General features: G+C 48.2%; 1 protein-coding gene across 3 annotated transcripts in view; it reads right to left on the bottom strand.

Annotated features, from left to right (window-relative positions):
- LOC149344221 (cytochrome P450 3A8-like) overlaps window positions 1-13,509 on the bottom strand; it is an 81,408-nt gene extending 67,899 nt beyond the window's left edge. For all 3 annotated transcript variants that reach the window (XM_089546219.1, XM_089546220.1, XM_089546223.1), the window contains exons 1-2: window positions 13,331-13,509; window positions 3,520-3,616 (exon numbers count right to left, since the gene is read on the bottom strand). In XM_089546219.1, the coding sequence (XP_089402345.1) occupies window positions 3,520-3,616; window positions 13,331-13,377 (144 nt within the window). In that variant the 5' untranslated portion in view covers window positions 13,378-13,509. The remainder of the gene's footprint in view (window positions 1-3,519; window positions 3,617-13,330) is intronic.
- Between the last annotated feature and the right edge of the window lie 10,614 nt (window positions 13,510-24,123).

Here is a 24,123-nt window from a genome sequence, read left to right as displayed (position 1 = left end):
CTGAAAAGTAACAAAACCTCTCGCTGTTGCGAGTAAAAAAGATATAGAACGAGTGAGTCAGAACTGTATAGTGGGGCAGCTGAAATTGAAAATGTGGGACTCCAGGTCTTCCAGAAGATGCGATTGCTACAGGATGAGAAAATATAGAATCTTCTCGATGCAATGCTTGATAGAGGAAAAGTCTTCAGTAAATAAAAGTATGAATGCATAGTAATATTCAGCAAGAACAGAAGTGACCCGGATAAATGTATATACAATCTACGTAAAAGGCTCGTTGGGAGGTAGTTGCTTTCAACTCAAAATAACACGACGCTCGGGACAAGGTAGGGAGGATACCAACTGTCACTCAGACGTGAGCGCCTGTTTTACGCTGCTCAGGTTTCAACGATGAGAAATAAACAACCCATAGCGAAATTTGGCAGAGATCCGCAATAGTGACCGGAAAAACATGCATTGCTTGGTCGGGGATGGAGAACGCACAGTCGGAAGTAAAAGTTTGAGGTATGCGGGCGCTTAGCAATAAGCGACCTAGCCGCCAGATCTCAAAACTATCGTGCGGGCAGTCACGTGCCCTTATACTTGAAGGCATTTCAAGCGAGTGGCTTGCGATAGGGAGCTGAAAAACTTTTTTTTCTCCCAATCAGCATCCTGTAAAAGTGTTGTTCCTGATAGTACTTACTTTATTAAGGCGTAGGAAGCCTTAAGCCTTCCCTGCCTTTTTGAGCGAAAACGTGCGTCTGTGTGTGTGTGTGAGCGCGCGCGCGCGTGTGTGTGCGTGCGTGTATGTGTGTTCGTGTGTGTGTGTGTGTGAGCGCGCGCGCGTGTGTGCGTGTGTGCGTGCGTGTGTGTGCGCGCGCGCTCGTGTGTGCGCGCGTGTGTGTGTGTGTGTGTGTGTGTGTGTGTGTGTGTGTGAGTGAGATTGTGTGTGCGCGCGTGTACGTGCGTGCATGTGCGTGCAGGTGTTGCGTGTGTGTGTGTGTGTGTGTGTGTGCGTGTACGTGCGTGTGTGCCCGTGGGTGAGTGTGTGTATGCGTGCGTGCGTGCGTGTGTATGTAGGGGAAAAACTCGATGGTATCAATAAAAGATAGCGTCCTCATTACCTGCCAGGTTGCGATTAAATTAATGATTGGTCGTCAGAGGTTGCTCGGAGCAACCTGAATCGCACAAATAATTTACAGATCAGAGAAGAAATGAAAGACAACGCGGCAAGAAAAAAAGGAACGCGCAACGTTAAAATATAGAAGAGCGGAAGTAGACTCAATAAATTCGATTTTATAATACTGTAACTGAAATTAAGAGGCAGAAAAGGAGTCTGCAGAACTTGCGCGGACAGCACACATCACCCGTGACCTACTGAACCGGCAGGATAGAAACATTGCGATAGAGTGCAAGGGGTAAGCTGACATGGCGAAATAAAAAATATCGCAGACCTAAAAGTGGGTTCTGCCCCATTGGTATGATGTGCCCTGCACGAAACCGTCAGTACCCTTTAGAGCAATTTGAAAACAAGAAATTCTTTATTTACTTGAAATCGTTTATTCTATCGTGCAATATACACAACGAGGTCCCAGAGTCAATGAATGATCAGAGGATGTCTTGTTAGTACTGTCTACTTCCGAAGTACGAATGAAGAAACAGCATAAAAAAACATTATGAACGTGGGTGGCGCTGATGAACACTCTCAAGGTTAGGTTGCTTGTAAACATAAATACCCCCGAAAGCAGAAGAATTGACAGCCGTCGCCGTAGCTCAGAGGTAGAGCACCGGACGCGTAATTCGGAGGTCGTGGGTTCGGATCACACCGGCGGCAGGTGGTTGTTTTTTCTTCTGCTTTTCTAATCAGTTATCTTTAAACGATAACATATTCAGTAATATTCTATATTGATCAACACCACAAAATAAATAACTTAAAAAAAATCCCCTGTGCCCCTTGGTTTCTGTGGCTGTTGGCTTCTGTCACATTAAATAAAGAAGTATAGGTAAAATTCAATGATTTATGCGCACAAAACGTCCATAGTCACATGGACAATACAGTACCTATTTTAATAAAGCGAATGAAGAATATAGCTCAGATTGCTTATAAACACACGCAGTGAGCTAGATTTTTTTGGCAACTCAGAATGGTATTCCAAACAGACATGGCGCAAAAATTGGCTGCATGTTTGCCAGGGTTTGGTTTTTGTTTTATAATAGGTAGTTGTTCCTAAATGCAAACAGCGATATTATGAAGTTTGTTGTTAGCAACACGAACTGCAGCATATTGTTCTGAAGTTTATTTGCTAATATTCCGCGAGAACATTCAGTTAGGTTAGAAAGTGATCACGTCCTGTTTTTACTGCCTCATGCATTTTTTTTCGTCACATTCTTGCTATGGTCAAAAGCGCGTCCCTCGTTGGTTTTCTAAGGCAGTCTTAACTGTTCGGTGCGATCGGTGGAAACTAGGGGTGTGGGAATATCAAATTTTTCGAATACGAATCGAATACGAATACTTGGTTCCGAATATCGAATCGAATATCGAATAATCAAGGACAGATGCATTTAACCACTACAAAACATTATTTGAGCACCCAAGAACATCTCAGTTCAACTATCAGTGATGAAATGAACACAAAAGATGTGTGTGGCTGCACAAAAAGTATTAAAGTCTCGAACATTATTCATAGAAGAGTGGAAATATCACAGAAGATGGCTAGTACACAGCATTGATTAAGGCTAGCTTGCCATAAGTACAAAAGCTCGTTGCTGGGATAAACATATAAGGTTGTCGTGAAGGAAAACCGGCTGCTCCACACGGTCAGGCAGAAGTAGCTAGTTCCCTTCTAGCTGAAGCGATTTCTCCAGCCACAAAAATGCCCTCTCACTTGGCACTGAACTGGCACGTATTACGAGGTATTTCGTGCAGAGCTCTGTCTATACCAGCTTCGCAGGCATAGCCACAAAGAAGCTCACCAGCATAGTCAGCTACTGCATGGCCCAACGTTACGCATTGCTCTGAGCGCCGCTATATTGTTATGTCTCTTTTGATAGGACTTGCGCACCGAAATGAAAGCCGGTGCTCGCAATAGAATATTCGGCTGGGTACGAATATTCGCGTCGGATCGAATATTCGAAACAACACGAATACTTAGATTTCGAATCGAATACGAATACTTAAAATTTACTATTCGAATTATATTCGAAAATTTCGAATATTCGCACAACCCTAGTGGTAACACTTTGTAAGTAAGATTGTGCTAGTTATCACAAGAATATATCAGTAATCAGTACTGTAAAATTGCTAATATTAAAACTTTTCTCCATAAGTGTTGCACATGGTTACTCGTATGTTGCGAAAACTGATATCATCATGCCATGTTTCATCTGGCACTTTTCGTCTGAAGCCGCACATGAGCTCTTGAAGAAAAAAAAATAGCGGTTTTAATGTCATAAGGAAAGTCAGTGGCCTTGAAGGCTGTCTTTAGTTCTGACAGAAAAGCGTACAAATGCAAAGCATCATCTAGTGTTGTGTGGAGAACTTGCCTTTGCTTTAATTTCCAGGAGGTTTCCCCAGATGAGACTCGGCTCCGGGCCGGGAATCCCTATTCTTTTGAAAAGCGACAGCTGTCTTCGGCGCCAGCTGAAATAAGGCATTATCAGAATTATGAGCCCATGGCTTTGCGAAATGTAGCACTTTTTACAATAAAGAGAAGCAAAAGGATGCATTTACAGTTACTGAAAACAGCATATGAAAGGTGATCTTTGCGCGAATAACCTTTCCTCGAAACCATGAACAAGCTTCGGTAAACAAATAAAAGAAGGTAAAGGACACGACATCCGTCTTGGAAACAGCCATTCCTCTAGCTCATTCCTCTATTTAACAAATCACATACAACTTTTGCACCTCTTGTAGTCGATATCACGGAAAGCACTACTGAGCTAAACGTAGTATGGTGGTGTGCAGTAACTAGCAGGCAAATTCTAATGAGCCGGCAATTTTGGCTTTCTACTCCTGTGCACAAATAACTGTAAAGATCCGCCATTCAGATGCAGCTAACGCTAGAGACATGAGACCTGTGTTGATTAGGAAGTTAGGTCATTTCTAGCCGATACGAGAAAATGACAAAGTTTACTAGGTTTATAGCATGAGCAGGCACTAGTCACATCATCATAACGTATTACTAAACTAAAAAACTACAGAAAAGACAATATCTTCTCCGGACGAACTACCATTCTGTTCGGAGTGTAATCATATAAAAGTGTGCCGATTATTCAAAACAACCGCAGTTGATCGAGTTTGTAAACGCGTATTTGCTTTTTTTTTTTAATGTAACGTGGTCTGAACGTGTGTGTAAAAACGATATTTCGCTTGCACGTTAAACGCATTCGCAGGTTGGCCTCAGTTTTCGCATTCGCATATCCCCTGAGTCTGGCAAACCCGTCTAAGTAGTATTGTCGCTACGTGCATAACCAACACGCACCAACACGCAGTCGGTATTAAATATCATCCAAAATAATTAAACCGATAATATAATTAACACGTATACGCCGTGGGTATTAAGTGTGATCCAAATAATGCCTTAATTAATAAACCAGTAATTTTCCTTTACTGAAGCATGAATGCTGGATAAAGAAGCAGGAGATATGTGCAGAATGGGACACGAAACCAAGCTTCATCCGGTTGTTCTTCACAGGTGGCTGTCCCGTTGTAGCATACTCCGGCGGCGGCACTTCCTGCCCTCGGCGTTTCGCTCTGCTGAACAACAGGGACCCAGGTACAAGTAAGCCTCTCGCGCCTTGGCTGTCGTGCATGGCTTGACCGTGCTTCTTATGGTCAATTTCACTGATTTGGAACGGGGCATAGAACAGGCGTTAGGACGACACAGTCCCCCACATAGCGACCCAAAATTTATCACCCATGGAATAACAGGCATGCACCGACAGGGACGCCGGCAAACGCTGACACCCAACAATTTTCATAATTTGGACCCTACGTTCGCCCGCAAAATTTTCAGCATGGAATGCTTTCAGCTCCGGTGCTGGCCAAACTCATGCGAACATCGTCCGAGAACAGCAGCAAACTAGAGGCAGAACAGGCGCACATGCGCACCGGCGGGAGGATGTTGTCCTGCTCTGCAACACGGACAGCGGCAGTAGTTCTGACGCGAAAAGCTTCCATAGGCTAGTAAACCGCGGGTCTGGCGGGCGCCGTGATCAATTTTAGCCACAGCTGCGCATGCGCGAGTTCGCCGCGCGACGTCACTGGAGAGGTGCAGGTGGTCGGCGGAGCATCCGCCGAGCGCGGCTCCGCCGGTCGACCTTCGCCGTCGTTCGCGCGCTCTGCGCGTGTTTACCGAGTGAGCATCGGCGTGCCCTCGGCTTCCTCGTATGACGCCACTTGCAGCCGCGTGTTTACCACAGTTACTACGCATGCGGAAGGAGGGCAGTATAACTCACCTGCCTACACCGTTATCGTGGTGCTCCCAGTGCATTGTGCGCCAACTGCGACAGCCATGACGTCAAACCAAGCATAACTGCCGCTTTTCGCTTGTTTATCCAGGCTTAACCAGAGCTAAGCCACTACAAATTTTTTTTATGGTATTGAGATCGGATGCAGCGAGCAGGCTTCGCGCACTTGCGCGGGACATCACGCTTGCCGCGTGGAATTTCGGCCAATTTTGCAATTCCCGTTTACAATCCTTGGAGCCAGATCTGAAGCTCCGGCTACCATCAGGCCTACCAAGACGAGAAGAAACTTTGCTATGTCGCCTCTGGCTTGGCGTAGCGTTCACCAACCACTACTCATTCTTAATCGGTATGGCTGATAGTCCTGCATGTTCCATCTGCGGGCATGACGAGACCATAACCCACATTCTTTGTGACTGCCCTGCCTACACCACCGAAAGGCAGTCTCTCAGCCATGCACTGGAGCGCATAGATCCACGCCCTTTCACGGAAATGAAGATTCTCGGCCACTGGCCGCGGCGGTGGTCGGCGGAGAAGGCCTGCAAGGCACTGCTCCGCTTCTTGAGAACTTCTGGCCTGCACGATAGGCTGTGACTTTAACGAACAGTGACGTTTTATAGTGACTTCAATTTTCTGTTACTCTCCTTTCTCTTTCTTTTTTTAATCCCCTCACCCCCTTACCCCCGTGTAGGGTAGCAAACCGATTATTCTTTCGGTTAACTTCCCAAGCCTTTCCTCTTCTATATCCTCCTCCTGCGTGGTATGACACACGGAAAGCGCCTCCTCTTTGTACAATGCCTGCCGAATTCGGGCGATCCGACCGTCCAAAACCCTCTCGTGTCCTCCTTTCCTACTCTCCCCCGTCGGCTAGCCTTCGCGCCTGCTCTGCGTCTGTGGGGGAGGATGCCATCTGGGTGGCGCCTGATGACGGAAAGCGGGCGAATCTTTAATCTCTCATGATTAAAGATCTCGTGATTAAAGCCTCTCAATTAAGCTACGAAAAGCTTTGAACTTTGAGGCTCTCCTCTTCTAGAACGTTGCCGGATAATAGAGCCTCCCATTGGCCAAGGCGCTGTTGTCACGTGTTAGCGGGCGCTTTTTGGCTTCGCAGCAGACGCCGGAGCCATTGTGGGGGGTAGAAATCGCGCTTCGTTTTTTTTTCGTGCGACGCAGTTTTCGCGGGAAGCGTTTCTCCAGCTTTGACGCTGTCCACGCGCTGCGGCGACGCCGATCTTCCGTTGCACATACGGGTGCAACAACCGAGGCGGTAGTAGGGAAAGTTTTTCGTCACTGCGTCCGGAAAAAGCAATCCGACTCGCCGAAATGTTTGACTGCGTAGAATCGGCCGGGCATACATAAATAATGAGCGGGATCCCTGTCTTTACGATGTGAGAAGAATTAGTTGTCAGTCGCCTTTTTTTTCTGAGGGTCTGGTGTTAACGCGAGCGACTGCTGTCTTTCTTCGCAACTAATGCCGTTTGGCATGGCTCTGGATGGATTCGCTCACTCGCGGGCTACGAAAGCCCCGTGCGTCTCGTTGTCTTAGCCCCGCCGCTCACGCTGCTGGCAGAGCTAGGCTCTGCAGGTGCAGCTTTGTTCTCGCGCGCATTACATGTAGCATTGGTTTGGTTGTAGTCGGACTCGTTCGGAAGCTCGGCTCAAAACTTGAGCTTCATGTTGTTTCAGCTCCGCCGTTTACGCTGCTCGCGATGCAAATCTACCATTCATATTGCGCAATTCGCTGGACGTATTTGTTTTGTTGCAGTTGGACTTCTTCGCTCGCGAACTCGATTCTAAAGAGTCGGTTCTCGCTATTTCAGCGACGCTGTTCATGCTGCTCGCGGTGTAGGTATAGCTTTCATTTTTCGCGCATTGCTGGATGTATTTGTTTTGTTGCAGTTGGACTTCTTCGCTCGCGAACTCGTTACCAAAGGGGCAGTTCTCGCTGCTGAAGCCTCCGTTGTTCATGCTGTTCGCGGTGCGGCTTTACATTTATGTTGCGCGCATTACTGACCGTGTTAAATTTGTTGTGGCAGGGTTTATACTGAAATCGGTGGTACTGTGCCTAGGCACAGTAACCGAACAATCGCTGAATACTGGATACCTGTGTGTATAACACTTGAGAATGCGAGCGAGGGCCTCGGTCAAACATGGTTGCATACATTTGCTTGTGCTCTCAATTATCTCGTAAAGCAACTTCCCAAACGAACAACGCTTTGCTTCGAACAGGACTGAGTAAATCCGAGTGTTGGTTTTTCAGCTCCTCATTTTTTTTTCACGCTCTTTTGACCGATTAATTAACTGCGGAGGTCCATGCTGCTGCGCGTTATGCATGGCAATTACACAGGGATAGACAATGTCTTCTTGCAAGCCAGTGTTTCATAGGCGACCCAAGATGACAATCACTTACACACAACATTCTTTTAACTCATGCAGCGCTGTATCTGTGCGCATTTTTTGGTTGTTGTTACTGAACCAAAACAATTAACTCTACATGAAAATTCTTCTGGTCAGAACCGTGTTACATTGTGCAACTAGGGCATTGTATTCACCTGTTTACAAACAGTAAGGGACTACCATCAGTCGGGTCCTTTTAAAGTTAGCCTGCGAGGTGTTCGAGGTATATAGTAACTCCGAAATAATGGCTAAGCTTTCCTGCACCGGAAAATATTAAAAATGAGATGATTAGGAGCCTCCGCACAGCCGATGGCGCGAGCAAACGTGCCTTTGACAGAAGAATGTATGATGCCAGCACCACACCGCCATGCGTTCATATAAAGCCTAGGCCTCACGTCTAGTCTTATGTCGTACCACTTCCTCGAGGAGGAGTTAAATTTTGAATAATATTATGCAAAAGACGCCGGTCGAAGACAACACTTCGAGGATGTTCACTGCTGTGCCGCGAGCTCGCTCGCGCATGCCATGCGATTTCTCTACCGTGTGCACCGCAATCAATGCGATCGCAGTACAAAAAGTTCCGATAAAGCAGTACAACATGGGTCGGGGCAGTTGTTTGGGTGAGTATAATTTTTTAATTTACGATGCCATGATCTCACTGCGGCTGAATCGAAGGCAGAAAATGAAAACAATTGATACAGGTGCGCGGTACACTGCGCGCAAAAACACGAGGGTTGGGAAACAACACTCTTCAGGATGTTCTCGGCTCCGCACTCCACCTGCGTCGCGTGCCCCGCAAACAAATCGATCGCAGTACTAAACGTTTCATTAAAGGAGTGCGACATTGCTCGGTGCAGTTATATGAGTAAATAATTTTAAGAGCGTTAGCTCATATTCATCACGTTTCTCGATTTCTTGGAGTCTGCTATCATCTCCCTTCGGCGTGAAGTTTTCTGTCCGAGGAATTCAAGATGGCAGCCCCCATAGCATCCCAATTGGGGATTGATTGGTGACGTCATTAGTATATTGAATTGGTGATTGGTGACGTCAATGATTTTGTGACGACATAATAAACTAGTTGCACGACTATGATTAATCGCTTTTAACTCAGAAATTAATGAGGCATAAACGAATTAGATATTTGGAATCTTCTATATTAGTAGAACAGGTTTACACCAAAATTAACTATGAAGTTAATATTTAGATATGGTTATGTTTATATTTAATTGCTTGTAATAAACTAACCGATAATGTCATGATCTAAGTAATGGATATTCGTAACAGGCTTGATGAGTAGGACATGCTAGACATCGCTCTTGTTCAATTAGGTTAATATTTACTTATGGTTAGGCCTAACATGGCGGCCATGTCGTGAGCACTCGGTAGCTCACAATTTCCCACCTCATGGCGACCGGGCACCTACCACTTGAGGTAAGGAAATATAGCCCTCCAAACAGTCGAAAAACTTTTTCGGCCCAAACTGGTCAAAAATATCCGACCTCGAGGCAGTAAGCGCCCGCTCGCCGTAAGGTATAGAAAAGTAGTCCAATCATGTGGCAATATACCATATGGACGATAGATGGCGCTACGGAACAGCTAATTAGCTAACGCTCGTTACTTCAGCGTCTTCCAGGCGGTGGCGGCATTTTTTTGTGCGTAGCTCTTTGGCGCCCGTTTCTGCGTTTCGCGCCGTCGCCATCGCCGTAATCCCTCTTCACCAGCTCCATTGCCGGGGCAGCGTGCTGTTCTAGAGCGCAGCTCGTAACCAGCAGTGGACACTTTAGCCGCGCTTTAAGCTGCGAAGCCAATGGAGCGGGAGCTTGAAAAGTAGAGGGAAGGCGCATAACTGGTGGTGGTGGTGGTGCTTACAACTTTATTGCCACAAAATGGAAGGAATTAGTGGGGGCTGGGGCGAGTCCAGGGTAACCTCCAGTCGGGCGCGATCTCTTTAGCTCTCGTGATGAGGGCCAGTTGGGTTGTTTTTCTTGAACTGGCCAAGAGCCTGTCCCATTCCTCCGCTGAGGGAGCTGGCAGGACTGTCGAGAGAAGGGGTTTGCTAGCGCATTCCCATAAAATACGGCCTTGGGTGGCGTGTGCCCCGTCACCTCAGTGCGGGCACACAGGGTCATATTCACCGTTTGTGATTAAACATAATCGGAAGGGACTAAGATTTGTCTTTGTTTGTAGGCATCTTAGTGTCGTCGCTTGCGCCCTGTTCTGGTCGGGGTGAAGGCTGCCACAAATGCATCTTTGCTCGCGATAAAAGTTTGCAATCTCCGCGTACGAGCAAGGCGCCTCGGCGGGGGTGTCCGTTCCCGAGAGGTCCCCCGTCCCCCGCAGATGATAGTGCGGGCAGGCGTACGTGATTCGACTTATCAAGCATGATTACACGATATTCTATAGATCGGCTTCTCTCATGCCCCTGCGACGGGTGGCAATGCTCCTCACCAGCCCGCCTATCTGGTGCGCCGTGACGCGTAGACGGCGGATCGCTTCCATGTTGTGAGTATTATTCTGATTAAACAAGCCAGGAACTCTCTCTGATCGTGGCTACCGGGGGTATTGGATGGTTGTCAATGTGCATCTCGATATGTTCCCGAGGGTCGGGTACTGCCTGTGAGGCTTGTTTGTTCCTGATAACTAAGAGTTCTGATTCAGCCGGTGAACACGCAAGGCCATTCTCCTGCATGATAGAGTGTACCGTGTCGACAGCTCGTTGTAATAACTCTGTAATCTCTCCATCGGAACCGGCGTTGGTCCATATGGTTACGTCGTTAGCGTATATAGAATGATGTGTATGTGGGATGGCATCTAACAGACGCGGGAAGCCCCTCACAGTAAGATTGAAGAGAAAAGGTACTTTCACCGCCTTGCGGGGTTCCTCAGCCACCGAGTGTAATTTTGTCGCTACTTTTGTTCCCGAAATGCAGCGTAGCTGTGCGCTGGTTCAGAAAGGTGGCGGTGTATGCGTATGTGCGTTTGCCTACGTTCATCAGTGACAGGTGAGAGAGGATGGATGTATGGGACACATTGTCAAAGGTCTTACTCACATCAAGTCCCAGGATGGTACGCCTGGCTCTTATGCGATTTGGATCTGAATGTCTTGCTTTCTCTGCCACATGATGTCCTGAGTCGAGAGGCCTGCTCCAAACCCAATGCCTGCTCCAAAGCCTGTTTAAGACAACGTGCTCTTCAATAGATACTGGACAGAAAGCAGCATCCCCGAAGAATGTAAGCACGCTAAAATCATTTTCATTCCTAAATCGGGAAAAGTCTCGAGAATAGGAACATCCGCCAATTTCGCTAACTCCATGTCTAACAAATTTGTTAGACATGGAGTTGTGAAATATAACGGTGTCTGCAATTGTACATACATGTCTTGCTCGACTTTTTTCCCAGAATCTATCGAAAAGCTGAAACAGCTGACGAGCTGCGCTCAAATTTCGCATTAAGAAGTAACCTAATAGTTAGCAGTTTTTTCCAACGCTAATCGGCTGGAGCGGCAGCTTAGCTACCCGTTTACAGAGGTGGGCTGAAGCGTGCGCTCCTACTATGAGTTGAGGGTGGTAGCTCGCATACTTGAGATCCTGCTTCAGGTGTTTCCGCCACTTATTGCTGTTTTTTGCCAGACGATTAGTTGTTACGTTCGTTCGTTTCGTGGCATCATGATTGACGAGAATCGTTTTGCGCCGGTAAATGGTGGGGTCCGCGATGCTGAGGAGGTTTCCTCTCAGCAGCAGCGAAATGGCACCGGTTAATTATGCTCAGTAGACTTCTGATTTCTGTTTTATATGAAGTGTGGAAGATTTTGTGCTTGTTTATGTCAAGCTGAGAAGCTTCCCTGTACAGACTGTAGAAAAGAAAGGGGACGTTTACGTACATTCATTCAGATATATTTAATACCATATTCAATACTCTGCATGTATCTGCTGCTATATACATCATCTCTTTTTTAGAATATAATTTTGTCTATTTGCTTGTACCTAGACGTATTTACGCACATGAAAAATTTGCGTGTTCGCGCAATCGCTGTTGTACGCGCGAGGAAAACAAAGCATATCTCGCGCGCGAGCAAATCACTACAGCGAACGAAAAATAAACAACCTAACACCCGTCTTGAGGTGCCAGTTCGCACGCCCTCGTGTGTTTTATCGCTCTCTCCTGCGGCGCCGAGCGACAACTGCGGCAGAAGGACGCTGCCTTGAGGTTCGGCGTTTAGAGCGACTGCGCTTGAACACGTGCTGAAGTGGACTTGGTTTAGGTTTTATCTGCCTCCATTTCTAGTCTGGAATTAGCCAATGTCTCAAATGTTTCGAATGAGCCAAAATCAATTCTGCCATTTCTGCCGCAAGTTATCTATATCTTTTGCTACGACACATGCCTGTGCCGTTGAACAAGAGGGGGGGGGGGGGGGGGGGCGAAAGGGCGTCAGTGGCAGGCACGCCAATTAGAGAGCTAGAATCACCTGCTCGGTCGCAAGCAGCAGTCCGATCGTGCAACACCTCTTCCGACCAGCGCCCTCATGCGCCCGCGCGCAGAGTCGCACGGACGTATCCACCTCAAAAACGATCCCGCGATCTTACGCAGTGTGAGTCAGCCCTATTTCTGCTCAATTATTTAAATACCTTAGCTGCCGGCTTGTTATTGTTCTATTTCATCAGGCGTTCTTCATATGATATTTTAATTCATGCTCACTGGCACCTTGCCGGTATCTGGTGGCACCTAACGGCCCCTAGTGCCACCTGGAGCCCTTAGGGCGATACGCATGCGATGTAGCTCCTCGCGGAAGCGCATCGCTTGAGCGGATGCAGATCGCGCTGTGCTAAGCTTCTCTATTAATCCTTCATCTCTGAGACAGCGGTAACGTGGCACGCGCATTTTCCAAAACTCCCTTTCACACCCAAATACAAGAAAACATTCCCTCTCTCCCGTTTCTTACGTACTCCCCGCCAATGCCGTTACAAAGCCCAAGAGGAAAATATTCAGGGGGCACTTTGACTGTCTAAAGTGCGTAGAGGCGAAAGCGTTTTCCGCACCATTTTGACTGCCTCTGTGGCGCCACTGGATGACGTCACACATAATTAAGGACTAATTACCGAGTAATGACAGATTACGCATTAATGGCTAATTACTGCTACAGCGTGTTGTAGCGCTGCCAGGGAGTGCAGGGAACGCCACCACCCGTTCGGCGCGATGCCTTGCCCTTTGAACGCAACGCTTTTTGAGGAAAGGAAATGGCGCAGTAATTCTGTTATCTCGGTGGACACCTGAACCGCACCGTACAGGAAGGGAGGAAGTGGGAGTGAAAAACGAAAGAGGGGCCCTAATGAAGAAAATTAAAATTGTATTTGAGGAAAGCAAATAACGCAATTACTGTCCTCGCATATCTCGGTGGACACCCGTCAAAAGCGTGACACCTCTGCTGACAAGCTTCTGCTGACAGCCTTCTGTCGATAATGATGAGGAACAAAAGTCTCGCCTTAATACTCACACATACAGGACCAACAGCAACACCACCGGCAGAAGTAGGGTCAGCATTGTTCCACCAACTCTACTGCGTAGTTGACTGCGGTCGCTTGTGGAGGTTTTTGGGCGAGGAATTCGCTGCCTGCTGCCAGGAAATAGCAAACGTATCTGTGCTGTGGCAACTTGCGTGAATCTGCGCACGTGCCCGCCAGGTATTTAATAGCAGGAGGTGCGTGCTTTTGTACTAACTGATTTTTTTTTGTTCTCGAACAGCGCTGCTGGGCTCCGCCTTTTTAGCCATAGCCAGGGGCGTGCATGCACTGACACGGTGACAGAACTACAGCTGCGCAAAAAATCAAGGACATGTATTTATTTTTTCATGGTATTAATTCCACGCAGATTGTCTGGCAGACGCAAGCGGTGCGATTCCTGCAGCACTCATTCGTATTCTATAGCGCGACAAAAAGAAAATAAAGAAAAGCACTACACAAAGGAGAGGCGCTTTTTCATGTGTGTCTTTCTGGGTCGTCTCTGTATTTCAATTTCAATTTATTTATTTCCCATGTACACATAGTGAGGGTCGAGGGAAAAAAAGCCAGAAATTGTGGCTTGACATGCCCCTCGTCCCCTACATCAGTGCTGCCAACCTCGAAAGCAACTTCTCCCCTTCTTTCTCACTCAAAAATCTCTAGATTTCCCTAGATGCGAAAAATATTATTCAGACATAGAAAAAATGTGCGTAGTTGAATTGCAAACTATTCTCTTTCACTGAGACACTTTTACCACACTTTGGTAGCAACTTTGAATACAATAACTCATCACGAGTAAGAAGAACATTCGAGTTATAAAAAGCTAACAAATCCTGGGCTAAGCCCTGAAATGAAAGAAAATCTCGCAGTGAACACTTGCGCTCACCGACTGCAGTCAAAGAGCGAGGCAAATCCACTTTCTGCACAAATGTAGGCGTGAACCAACAAACGCTAAACATAGGACACGTCATTGGGGTGGCATTTGTGACTGCGTTTGACTCATGCATATACATATCTTTTTTCATGAGACCAATTAAGCGTTCCTTCACTGCGAAGTCATAACTCTTGGCTACTCCTAGAACCCGCTTGACGTGAAGGGTACCTGCCAGGGTTTGTGTCACCAAGCTATTCCTATTCTTTGTTTTCATCAGGTTGATCTGAGAGAAAACCCTCTCCACTGTTGCACTGGAGTGCGGCAAACAGAGTTTTGTATACAAAGTCGCTCAAAAGAGGGCACATTGGGCTCCCGTCCCCTTGCCTGGCGTCCCTCACTCGTTTCCAAGAGTGTTCAGCGCTCACATCTGCCGGCAGGTCCAATTCTGTATTGCGCAGCAGTCTCCATTCTGCATCAGTTTTGTTCATATCCCTTTCTAGCACCAGATGAGGGAACGAGGTGGCAAGTTGGGCTATCGAAGAAATCCGCTTTTCGATGACAACTTACGGGTCGATTGCCTCCAGTCGCTTCATCTGGATGTTGTCCAATGGGAATCTCGTCAAAATCTGGGTTTCCGCATCAATATAAAATTCCAAAGAGCTAATGGTTTTCTGTAATGGTTCTGTCTATGCTGTGAGGTTCCGACAGTGCCGACATCACTTTTCCGCCGAGGCATATCTCCTCAATAGGTATGAAGTTCATTGGGTCTCTGTAGGGTACACGCTCCGACGGTACATTCTGCAAACAGTTCTGCTATGTACGCTTCGAAAAGGGACTTCAATACTACTGATATGGAGCCATGAAGCTTGTGCAGTCTTGTCTCTTCAGCTTGCGTTTCTTTGTTTAGTGTGGTGAAGAGCGGAAGTGCATAGTGGAGAAATTGGAGATACAGCTTTGTCGAGGAGTCTTTCCGCTTGTTCAAAATATGCTCAGCAGTTCGACGTCGGTCCTCGCTGTTGCGGCTCTCAAAAAACGCAACAGCAGGGTATTGCTCGAGAAGCGGCTCCACAACCACGTGGAGGGAGAGCCAACGTGTCTGAGAGGGGTGTAAAAGCTTGTGAGGCTGCACAGCTAGGGGCTCCTCTTGAACATGCTGATAAGCCACCATTTTCTTATACGACAGGAAATAGCTATAAACGTCTCTGGCCAAGTTTTAGATGACCCTGAGGAGCGTCTGACAAACATAGGATGCACACAGGTGAAAGGAATGGCACACGCACTTCATTATAAACAGTCCAAGAATGTCACCCTTCAGGAGGGAAGCCAGTGAGTTACTAGCCCCCATCATAACATTAGCACCATCGGTTGCAAACGCAATCATGTTCTTCTTGTAGTCAATCATTGCTGATGGATGGAAAACTTTATTAGGCAAGTGAGTTTGGACCTTGCAAGGTCTCAGGGCCACCGCACAGCCCTCACATTATGCGCATGTGTCCAGGCCACGTAGGGCCATGGCACTGGCACCCCTGTTCACACAGCGAAGTTGCGTGTCCGGGTCTTGCGACACAAGGAGGGCCTCCCATTCCTCCCATGTACCGATGGCGGGCTGTCCCTGCGGGAGAGGATCGGCAGGGCAGAGAAAGAGGATGTGGCCCAGGGTGGCGTGCGATTCTCTGCAGAGAGTGCACTGTGGGGAAACATGGCTGAAGTAGGATAGAAGCTGAGGGGTACGAAGAGTTCAGGTCTGGAGTCGCCTGCAGAGGATTTGTTGGGAGTGGGATAGGCGGGGGTGGGGAGGGGGATAGAGTCGACGGGCAGGGCGTGCTTGTTGAGTCAGTTCAGAGAACGTGTGTGCCCGCTCCCTCGAGAAATCCCGGCTGGGATCGCCATTTGCCCGGCAAATAAGTCATCGGACTATGTTATCGGCGGCCTCATTTCCAGGATTGCCAGAGTGAGCCGGCACCCACACGAGCTCAATAAGCCTATCAGAATTTAGAGGCACATTCTCTATATCTTCCACACGGGTGTTTGGACGCGTCCGCGGGCGAAGTTAAGAATGGGTGTTTTTGAATCACTAACTATATAAGCCGCATTGGTTTCGGCAATGGCTATTGCTATAACTGCTTCCTCTGCTTCTTCCGGGGTACAAGGGCGGTCTATGAAATGGGTAAGTGGGGCGGCTGCTGGATGGTAAGCCACAGCTACTGAACGGTCTGGACCACACGCGGCGTCCACCCAACGCACGTCCTCTGAAGTGCCATATTCTTTATGAAGAGCTTTTGCATAGAAATCGAACACTAACCTGTGCAAACCAACAGCAGTACCGTCCTGGACAGGAAGCAAGGCTAAGAAGGCGTCAGTCACGGCCCCGTCTTCCTTGGCAACTCTTGCCACGAGAGAAAGGTGGTCCGTAGACTCGTCCGCGATGAGTGAAAACGGTGATGTTCTGAGTAAAGCGATCAGGTTGTCGCTGCCGTCTTTTCCGAGCACTCCCTTGATTATTGCAGTGCACTTCGTTCTGCCACAAGACATTTTTTTCTCGCTATGTTGGAATCGGGGCACACCGCTTTTATTAGCGGTACGAGGTGGGCCATCATGGCATGCGGAAGGTTGTGTTCAACAGCGAGAGCAGCCAACCTTATTTCTCCTTCATTGACATCCTTTTCAACTTCTGAGTTTGCGCTCAAACAGGGCATGTCAAAAAGCGTTTGCGTCTTTACTATGCTTGCAGCGCTTGCTTGGTGCTCCTTGCTTGCTGTGTGCTTGTCTAATTCCAATTTTCCACCTTTATAATCAGCAAAACACGACTTGCAGTAGAAATGCAGCGATCCTTTCTTGCACTTCATCAGCCAGCCTCTGTACTTGCCGTCCTCTTCTCATTTTTCAAGGTACTTTTGCGCGTATACCTTGGCTTTCATTGGAGCTTGCGGGCATTGCAGGTCACAGTCGGACCACGACGACATGCTGGCGGTGACATACACTGTGAGAGTGTCTACTGGCTAGCATGCCTGCGAGACTTTATAAGAAGTCGGCAGCGCTGTTGTGAAAGAGCATGGACCTGTAATCCCAGCAATTACCAATGGACTCTTTCTGCTTGCATCCGGGTCAAGTTCGTGCTCAAAAAGTTCAATTAGCCACCCCACCGTTATCACCCAACTTCGCGCACTTTAGCGTGAAGTTACCAGGCACCCTTAGAGCGTGGGGGGGTAGCGGTCTCGGACTCAAAGGAGATGCGCTCGACTCAGCGTGGCAAGCTCAGCGGAGACCAGCTACCAAGTGACAAGAAATTTTTCGTCGTTTGGTGTCCAGCTTTCGCCGGTCGCAAGCCAGAGACTGGGTCTGAGCCAAAGGTTCACTAACAAAACAAAGTTAATGCAGCAATCAGACGATACACAGGATTACACAATCACTCGTACGAGCGATTAAGACACAAAGCTATTAACAAAACAATACAACTCAGGCAAAATTACATCCGAGAGAGACTACGAATACAAGGGATATTGCACCTAAAGTGCACTAACATAAGAGAGAGGAAAATAAGCAAAACATAATTCGTTCACCGAGCACTGCCACAGTCCGACGATCAGAAGTTCACGACGATGCCGTTCCGCAGAATTGTGCGCGCTGCCTCGTCGAACCGAGGGGGCGCTGCGAGCGCGTGGAGAGACCAGAGGTGCGGTGTATCGGCTCCTGCTATTTTCCCCAGGAACCGTGGAACTTTTCGTGTGACCCCACCGAAATCGCTACTATCACCTTCCCAACATCGAGAGGAACCTGCCAGTACTGGTCCTGAGCAGGTAGGCCCAAAACTGGCTGTTTTATGGTACTTTTTCTTCATCGCCACGCCGCGGAACGCTAAACCTGCCGAAGGTTAGCCTCGATTCCGTAGGCGCGGGAACTTCCCCGAAGCCACCGCATTATGGCGACCACTACCCAACGCGGCTATGATCCCACTGCAATGGCTTGGACTGAAATCGACATTCAACAGCCTGAAGACAACTCTCCGCCCATCGAAGATGAAGGCCTCTCTCTTTACGCTGATTTCCATGCGCAAGCGGGCCCAGCGTCCCTAGACATCCAAGGGCGGTGCATGGATGGCGTCGCTCAAATCAACACAGGCATCCGGCAGCGATCGCGCTTCGCTGCCGCTGTATAACAAGACTGCTCTTTGGCGCCCGCAAGAGACGCCGAAAATGAACTCCGAACTCTTACCTCGCTCACACCTCAACCAGATGCCGCCCATTCATATTTCTGCACAAGGAATCGAGAAACTTATTGACAGCCTTAAGTTCTCTACCAGCCCCGGCCCTGACAATCTCCCCGCGAAGATTCTGAAGTCCACTAAAATAATTTCTAGCCTGATCTTGCAAATCATATACACCCAGTCATTAACCGACAGCTCGCTTCCGGAAGACTGGAAACTAAGCAAGGTAGTGCCAGTATTCAAATCAGGAAACCGCTCAAATCCGTCCAACTATCGCCCAATTTCATTAACGTGCATTGCATGTAAGCTCATGGAACACATTATATACGTTTAGAAGAGCAAGTTGCTGGGCTAGTTGGTGCTGTTGCATCGTGGTGGAGCAGCGCAAAGGACGGGACACAAGAAACAAGAAACAAGGAAAGACGTACACAGGCGCTGTTAACAGAGCCCGATGAACAAGATATGAAGTTTAGAAGAGCAAGTTGCTGGGCTAGTTGGTGCTGTTGCATCGTGGTGCTGTTGCAGCGCCTGTGTACGTCTTTCCTTGTTTCTTGTTTCTTGTGTCCCGTCCTTTGCGCTGCTCCACCACGATGCAACATTATATACTCTCAAGTCGCCAGCCACCTTCACAATAACTCATTTTTCTTTTCTAAGCAGCATGGCTTCCGCCCCGGTCTTTCATGCGAGACACAACTTTTTGAATTCACTACTGACCTTCATTTGCATTTGGAATCATTATTTCAAACCGATGTCATATTTTTAGACTTTTCAAAAGCGTTCGATCGCGTCCCGCACCGACGTCTTATGTCAAAACTTTCTTGCCTCAATATTGATCCCCTCACACTATCATGGATTAACTGTTTCCTCACTAACCGGTTTCAATATACCGTCATCGGCGGTTATCATTCAGCAACTCATGAAGTGATTTCAGGCGTGCCGCAGGGTTCTGTGCTTGGGCCCCTGCTCTTTCTCATATTTATCAATGATCTCCCATCCGGCATATCTTCGTCCATTCGTCTTTTCGCTGACGACTGTGTGTTATATCGTCGCATTTCCTCTCACGACGACCAGGTTATCCTACAAAATGACCTACAAAAAATAGATAATGGGTGTTCCGAATGGTTGATGGAGCTGAACATCACTAAATGCAAATTTATGCAAATTTCACGCAAGCATTCCAATATTACGTATCCTTATTCTCTTCAATCAACTATCCTTTCGCTGGTTGAATCATATAAGTACTTAGGTGTCACAATCAGCAGCAAACTGACGTGGGAAAAACACATCACTCAACTCGTTGCTGATACATAAAAAACACTGGGTTTTTTTAGAAGGTCACTTTCACTGTCTCCGCAATCAATCCGTAAACTAGCATACGAGACTTTCATTCGCACTAAACTTGAGTACGCATCAGCAATTTGGTCTCCTCACCAGGCTTACTTAATTAACACCATTGAATCCATTCAGAATCGTGCGGCACGCTTCATTACTTCAGATTACGATTTTCACCACAGCATTACCGCTATCAAGTCATCCATCGCTATCAGTCCACTAGCCCTTAGACGCAAAGTTTCTCGCTTATGTTTATTGCACAAATTATATCACAATTTTCCTAACCTACGCGAGTCCCTGCTAGTCCCTCCTGTGCGCACGTCATCCCGTTTATTCAACTCCATGAGCATCCAACGTTTACACGGATCAACTAATGCCTTTAACAAATCTTTTTTGCCAGCCGCTATTCAAGACTGGAATCGGCTTCCAGAATCGGCTGTCATTGAAAGCGGTCCAGAAAGGTTTAAGGAACGTCTGATGTGTTATCTTGCTGTATAAATGGTTTCATTTCCCTTTCGTGACTTTATTTCTCTTTATGCTTTTGTTGTGTGTGTGTTTTCTTGTTTGTTCTTTTTTTTTTCTTTTTTTCCCCACCAATGTGAGTCATGATGAATGTACTACTCCCCCCCCTTATGTAATACCCCCTCCCAGGGGCCTTTAAGGGTCTAATAAATGATGATGATGATGATGAAGACATCATTGTGGTTCTCAAGCCAAGGAAAACCATGGACCTCAAGGCGATTTTCCGGCACGGCGAGTTGGGAGCGGCTATTGCCCAGTATGTGGGAGGAGACGCTGGCGCCGCGCTCAGCATATGGCCAGTCTGGACCCAGAACCTCGTGGTTTGTGGAACTCAACACATCGACGCAGCAAATAAGTTGACTAAAGACTTTGACCTCAAGACCGGAGCGGACTCCCATCCATTTCGGGGCCACGTGAAGCTTAATGGTGAGGTTTGCCGGAGTGTGATCAGTGTGCGGGCTGATGAGACGACGGCTACCCTCAAGAATAAGGTGCAGTGGCGCGGAGGTGAGATACCTTTGAGCGCAAACTGGGAAACACAAATGTGGCGGTGCTCACCTTTGTGGGCCGCAAGGTGCCCGCTACGTGCATTACAATTGTGAATGCACACTTATGCGAGAATATAAACGGACGATCCCTGCATGCTACCGCTGCGGGACCATCGGCTACCGGGTCGACAACTGCCCACACCCGGACATCGGAAGATGTGGATTTTGCGGGAATAACGTAGGAGCCTCCGAGCAGGGTTTAAAAGAACATGACTGCACCCCATGCTGCATGGTCTGCGGGCAGGCCCATTTGACTGTCTCCGCGGATTGCAAGGTCCAGTTTCGGCGTCTCCAACGATCGAGACCGCTAGCCCAGCAGCAACAAGCGGGGCAACCAAGCAAGCCGGGCAAGTCGCCTGGAAACAAGACGGGAAAGTCCGACAATACTGCCGGGCAACAAGAAAGCGGAAACCAACCACCTTCCGCTTCTAAAAAGGCGAAATCCGGGACCGGGGCCAAGCCGCCAGCTTTCCAAGCCGGGGATCCCCCCCCCCCCCCCCCCCCCCCCTTGGCAACAACCCACCCTCAACATCAAAGGTAAGCAACTGGGCGGGTGTCGCCTCTATTTCCTCTCCCTCCCCTTCCCCTCTCGAACTTGAGCAGAGAAAAAAGCTAGCGTTTCTCAAAAACCAGAACGCGCAGCTACAATCCCAAGTCAACGCATTACAAAACGCTAGGGCAGAGCCACCTGTCTCGGAAACAATGGAGGACACTGGTGAATCGGCGTCTGCGTGCTCGAGCGTCGCTCCGTCAAGTGCTGCGCTCACTGCAAACATGGAAAGCCGCATGACGGATATTGAGCAAAATGTGGCCGATCACATGGCCCAACTACCAGCGATTATTACACAAATCATCCAAACACAAATGCAGCAGCTCGTAACAACCATAACTCAGCAACTAACTGTGTCCACTACTCAGCACCCAAAACATTATAGCCTGGATACAGACTAGCCCAAAATTATTTAGGCGTGCAGGACCCGTAAAGGAAGTAGGCCGCCCATCCAAAATTTGCCACGACGCTAATGAGGAAGAGAATGAGGATAACCTCCTCGCTGCGGTGCAGAACAGCAATGCAGTGAGTGGGGTGAGCCAGCCAGCCTCTAGCCTCCATCATGGCTCAGGGCACTAAGCATACACCTCGTAAAACAAAACAGGAACCTTTGGGCATAATACAATGGAATTGTAGAGGCTTTCGCGACCACGCGAAACGAGCACACCTACGCCTTTACCTAGAAACATTAGAATTTCGTGCCGCCATCGTCGCGCTTCAAGAACCTGGGGCTTCAGCAAAAATTTCTGGATACAACACATTTCAGCGGGACCCATCCACCTGTATTCTTGTACATAAGTCATACACAGCACAGGAGGTAGACCTCGACATAGATATAACATACTCGTACACTATGGTCACCGTGTTACCCCTGCGACGCTCTGACCCCCCTGTACACATACTGAATATATACTGTCCGCCAAAGCTCAAACATATTACTTTCTCAGATATCTTCAGCCGGGCACTGAAGATAGCGGGTCGCGACCCATTATTGATTGTGGGCGATTTCAATGCCCCCAACCAATTATGGGGCTACAAAAAGGGGGAGGCGCGAGGTAGAAAGCTAGCGGAGCTTATCTCTACGCTAAGCATCACCCTCCAGACCGACCCAGCACATCCCACACGAATGGGAAACTCTGTGACTCGGGACACGTGTCCTGATCTCACACTTTCCAAACACATCTAACACGTGGAATGGAACAATACAGAAGACACACTAGGCAGTGACCACTCCATCATTAACACACTAATTCACACGCGGCCTCTCAAAAGGCCGCTCACACAGGCTCGACTCCCAGACTGGCAGGCTTTCAGAAAGTCCCTGCCCACAACCAGCCTGGTTAAAGATGTATACGAGCAGTGGGCCCAAACACTATGACAACACTCAAGAAACACGAAACACAGATACAGACCACGGAGGACTGCCCAGCGGTGGACAACCATCTACTCCACATCTGAGAAGCCCGCCGCAGTCTCACGAAACGTTGGAAAAGACAGAAACATAACAGAACACTCAAGAAGCGCATCCTAGATCTCACTCACAAAGCAGCTCAGTATGCCTCAAAACTTGCTGACGCCAACTGGATAGATCGCTGTAACACGGCTGCCAGGCAGATGTCCGGGAAGAACACTTAGAGGCTTTTCCGCAGCCTTATAGACCCCGCGCAGACCCGGGGCGAAACACAGCGCCACTTACAACGAGCACTTCATAATTTCAAGGGCAGCACAACACAACTCGCAGACACACTCAGGGACAAGTATCTCTTCTGCAAACAGGACCCTTGTGGTCAGGAGTATCTTTACGCAGGAAAAGATAATCCTGAGTTAGACGAACCGTTCCAGCTCTTTCATCTCAAGGCAGCCCTGGTTAAAATGAGAAGGGGCACTGCGCCTGGACGAGACAAGGTCACAGTCAAGCTTCTGGCCAATCTCCCTGACCAGGCGTATGAGACCCTTCTGGAATACATCCACACTATATGGAAGGGTGAGACCCCGCCCCCCTTGATTGGAAAACAGCTCTAGTAACCTTCATCCCCAAGGCGGGAAAGGAAATCACACAGACAACTTGAGGCCTATCTCGCTCACCTCGTGTGTGGGCAAGCTAATGGAGACAATGGTGCGAGATAGGCTCTCCGAATACTTGGAACAACGGAATACGTTTCCAGACACTATGTGCGGCTTTCGCCCACATAAGTCGGCACAGGACATACTCCTCCAACTCAACAGAGACATAATACAACCAGTTGAACATCCACATAATGACAAGGTCGTCCTTGCCTTGGACTTGAAAGGAGCCTTCGACAATATCAAACACAGCGTCATACTGACACACCTCAATGAGACCCACTGTGGCCGCAACACTTTCAACTATATCAAAGACTTTCTCACCCATCGAGCAGCATTAATCAGAATCCAAGAGGCAGAATACGGTCCGTATCAAATGGGTACGCTGGGGACACCAGAAGGCACGGTGCTATCCCCCCTACTCTTTAATTTGGCGATTATCTATCTCCCGGACCAGTTGCAGGGTATTGAAGGCATACGGCATGCGCTGTATGCCGATGATATCACGATCTGGGCCACAAAGGGAAACTTAGGGCGCATGGAGGAATGCCTGCAAACAGCCGCTCACGTAGTGGATCGCTACGCAGGGCACTGTGGTCTCCAATGCGCACCCAGCAAATCTGAATTTGTACACCTTAGGGCATCACCTAAGGACAATACCAAAATACATCTCTCCTTAACAAGTGGCCCCAAAC

Source organism: Amblyomma mixtum, chromosome 5, assembly GCF_055824585.1.
Source record: "Amblyomma mixtum isolate Tamu chromosome 5, ASM5582458v1, whole genome shotgun sequence".
Lineage (NCBI taxonomy): Eukaryota > Metazoa > Arthropoda > Arachnida > Ixodida > Ixodidae > Amblyomma > Amblyomma mixtum.
The sequence above is the reverse complement of the archived record's forward strand: the minus strand, read 5'-3'. Positions and strand labels throughout refer to the sequence as shown.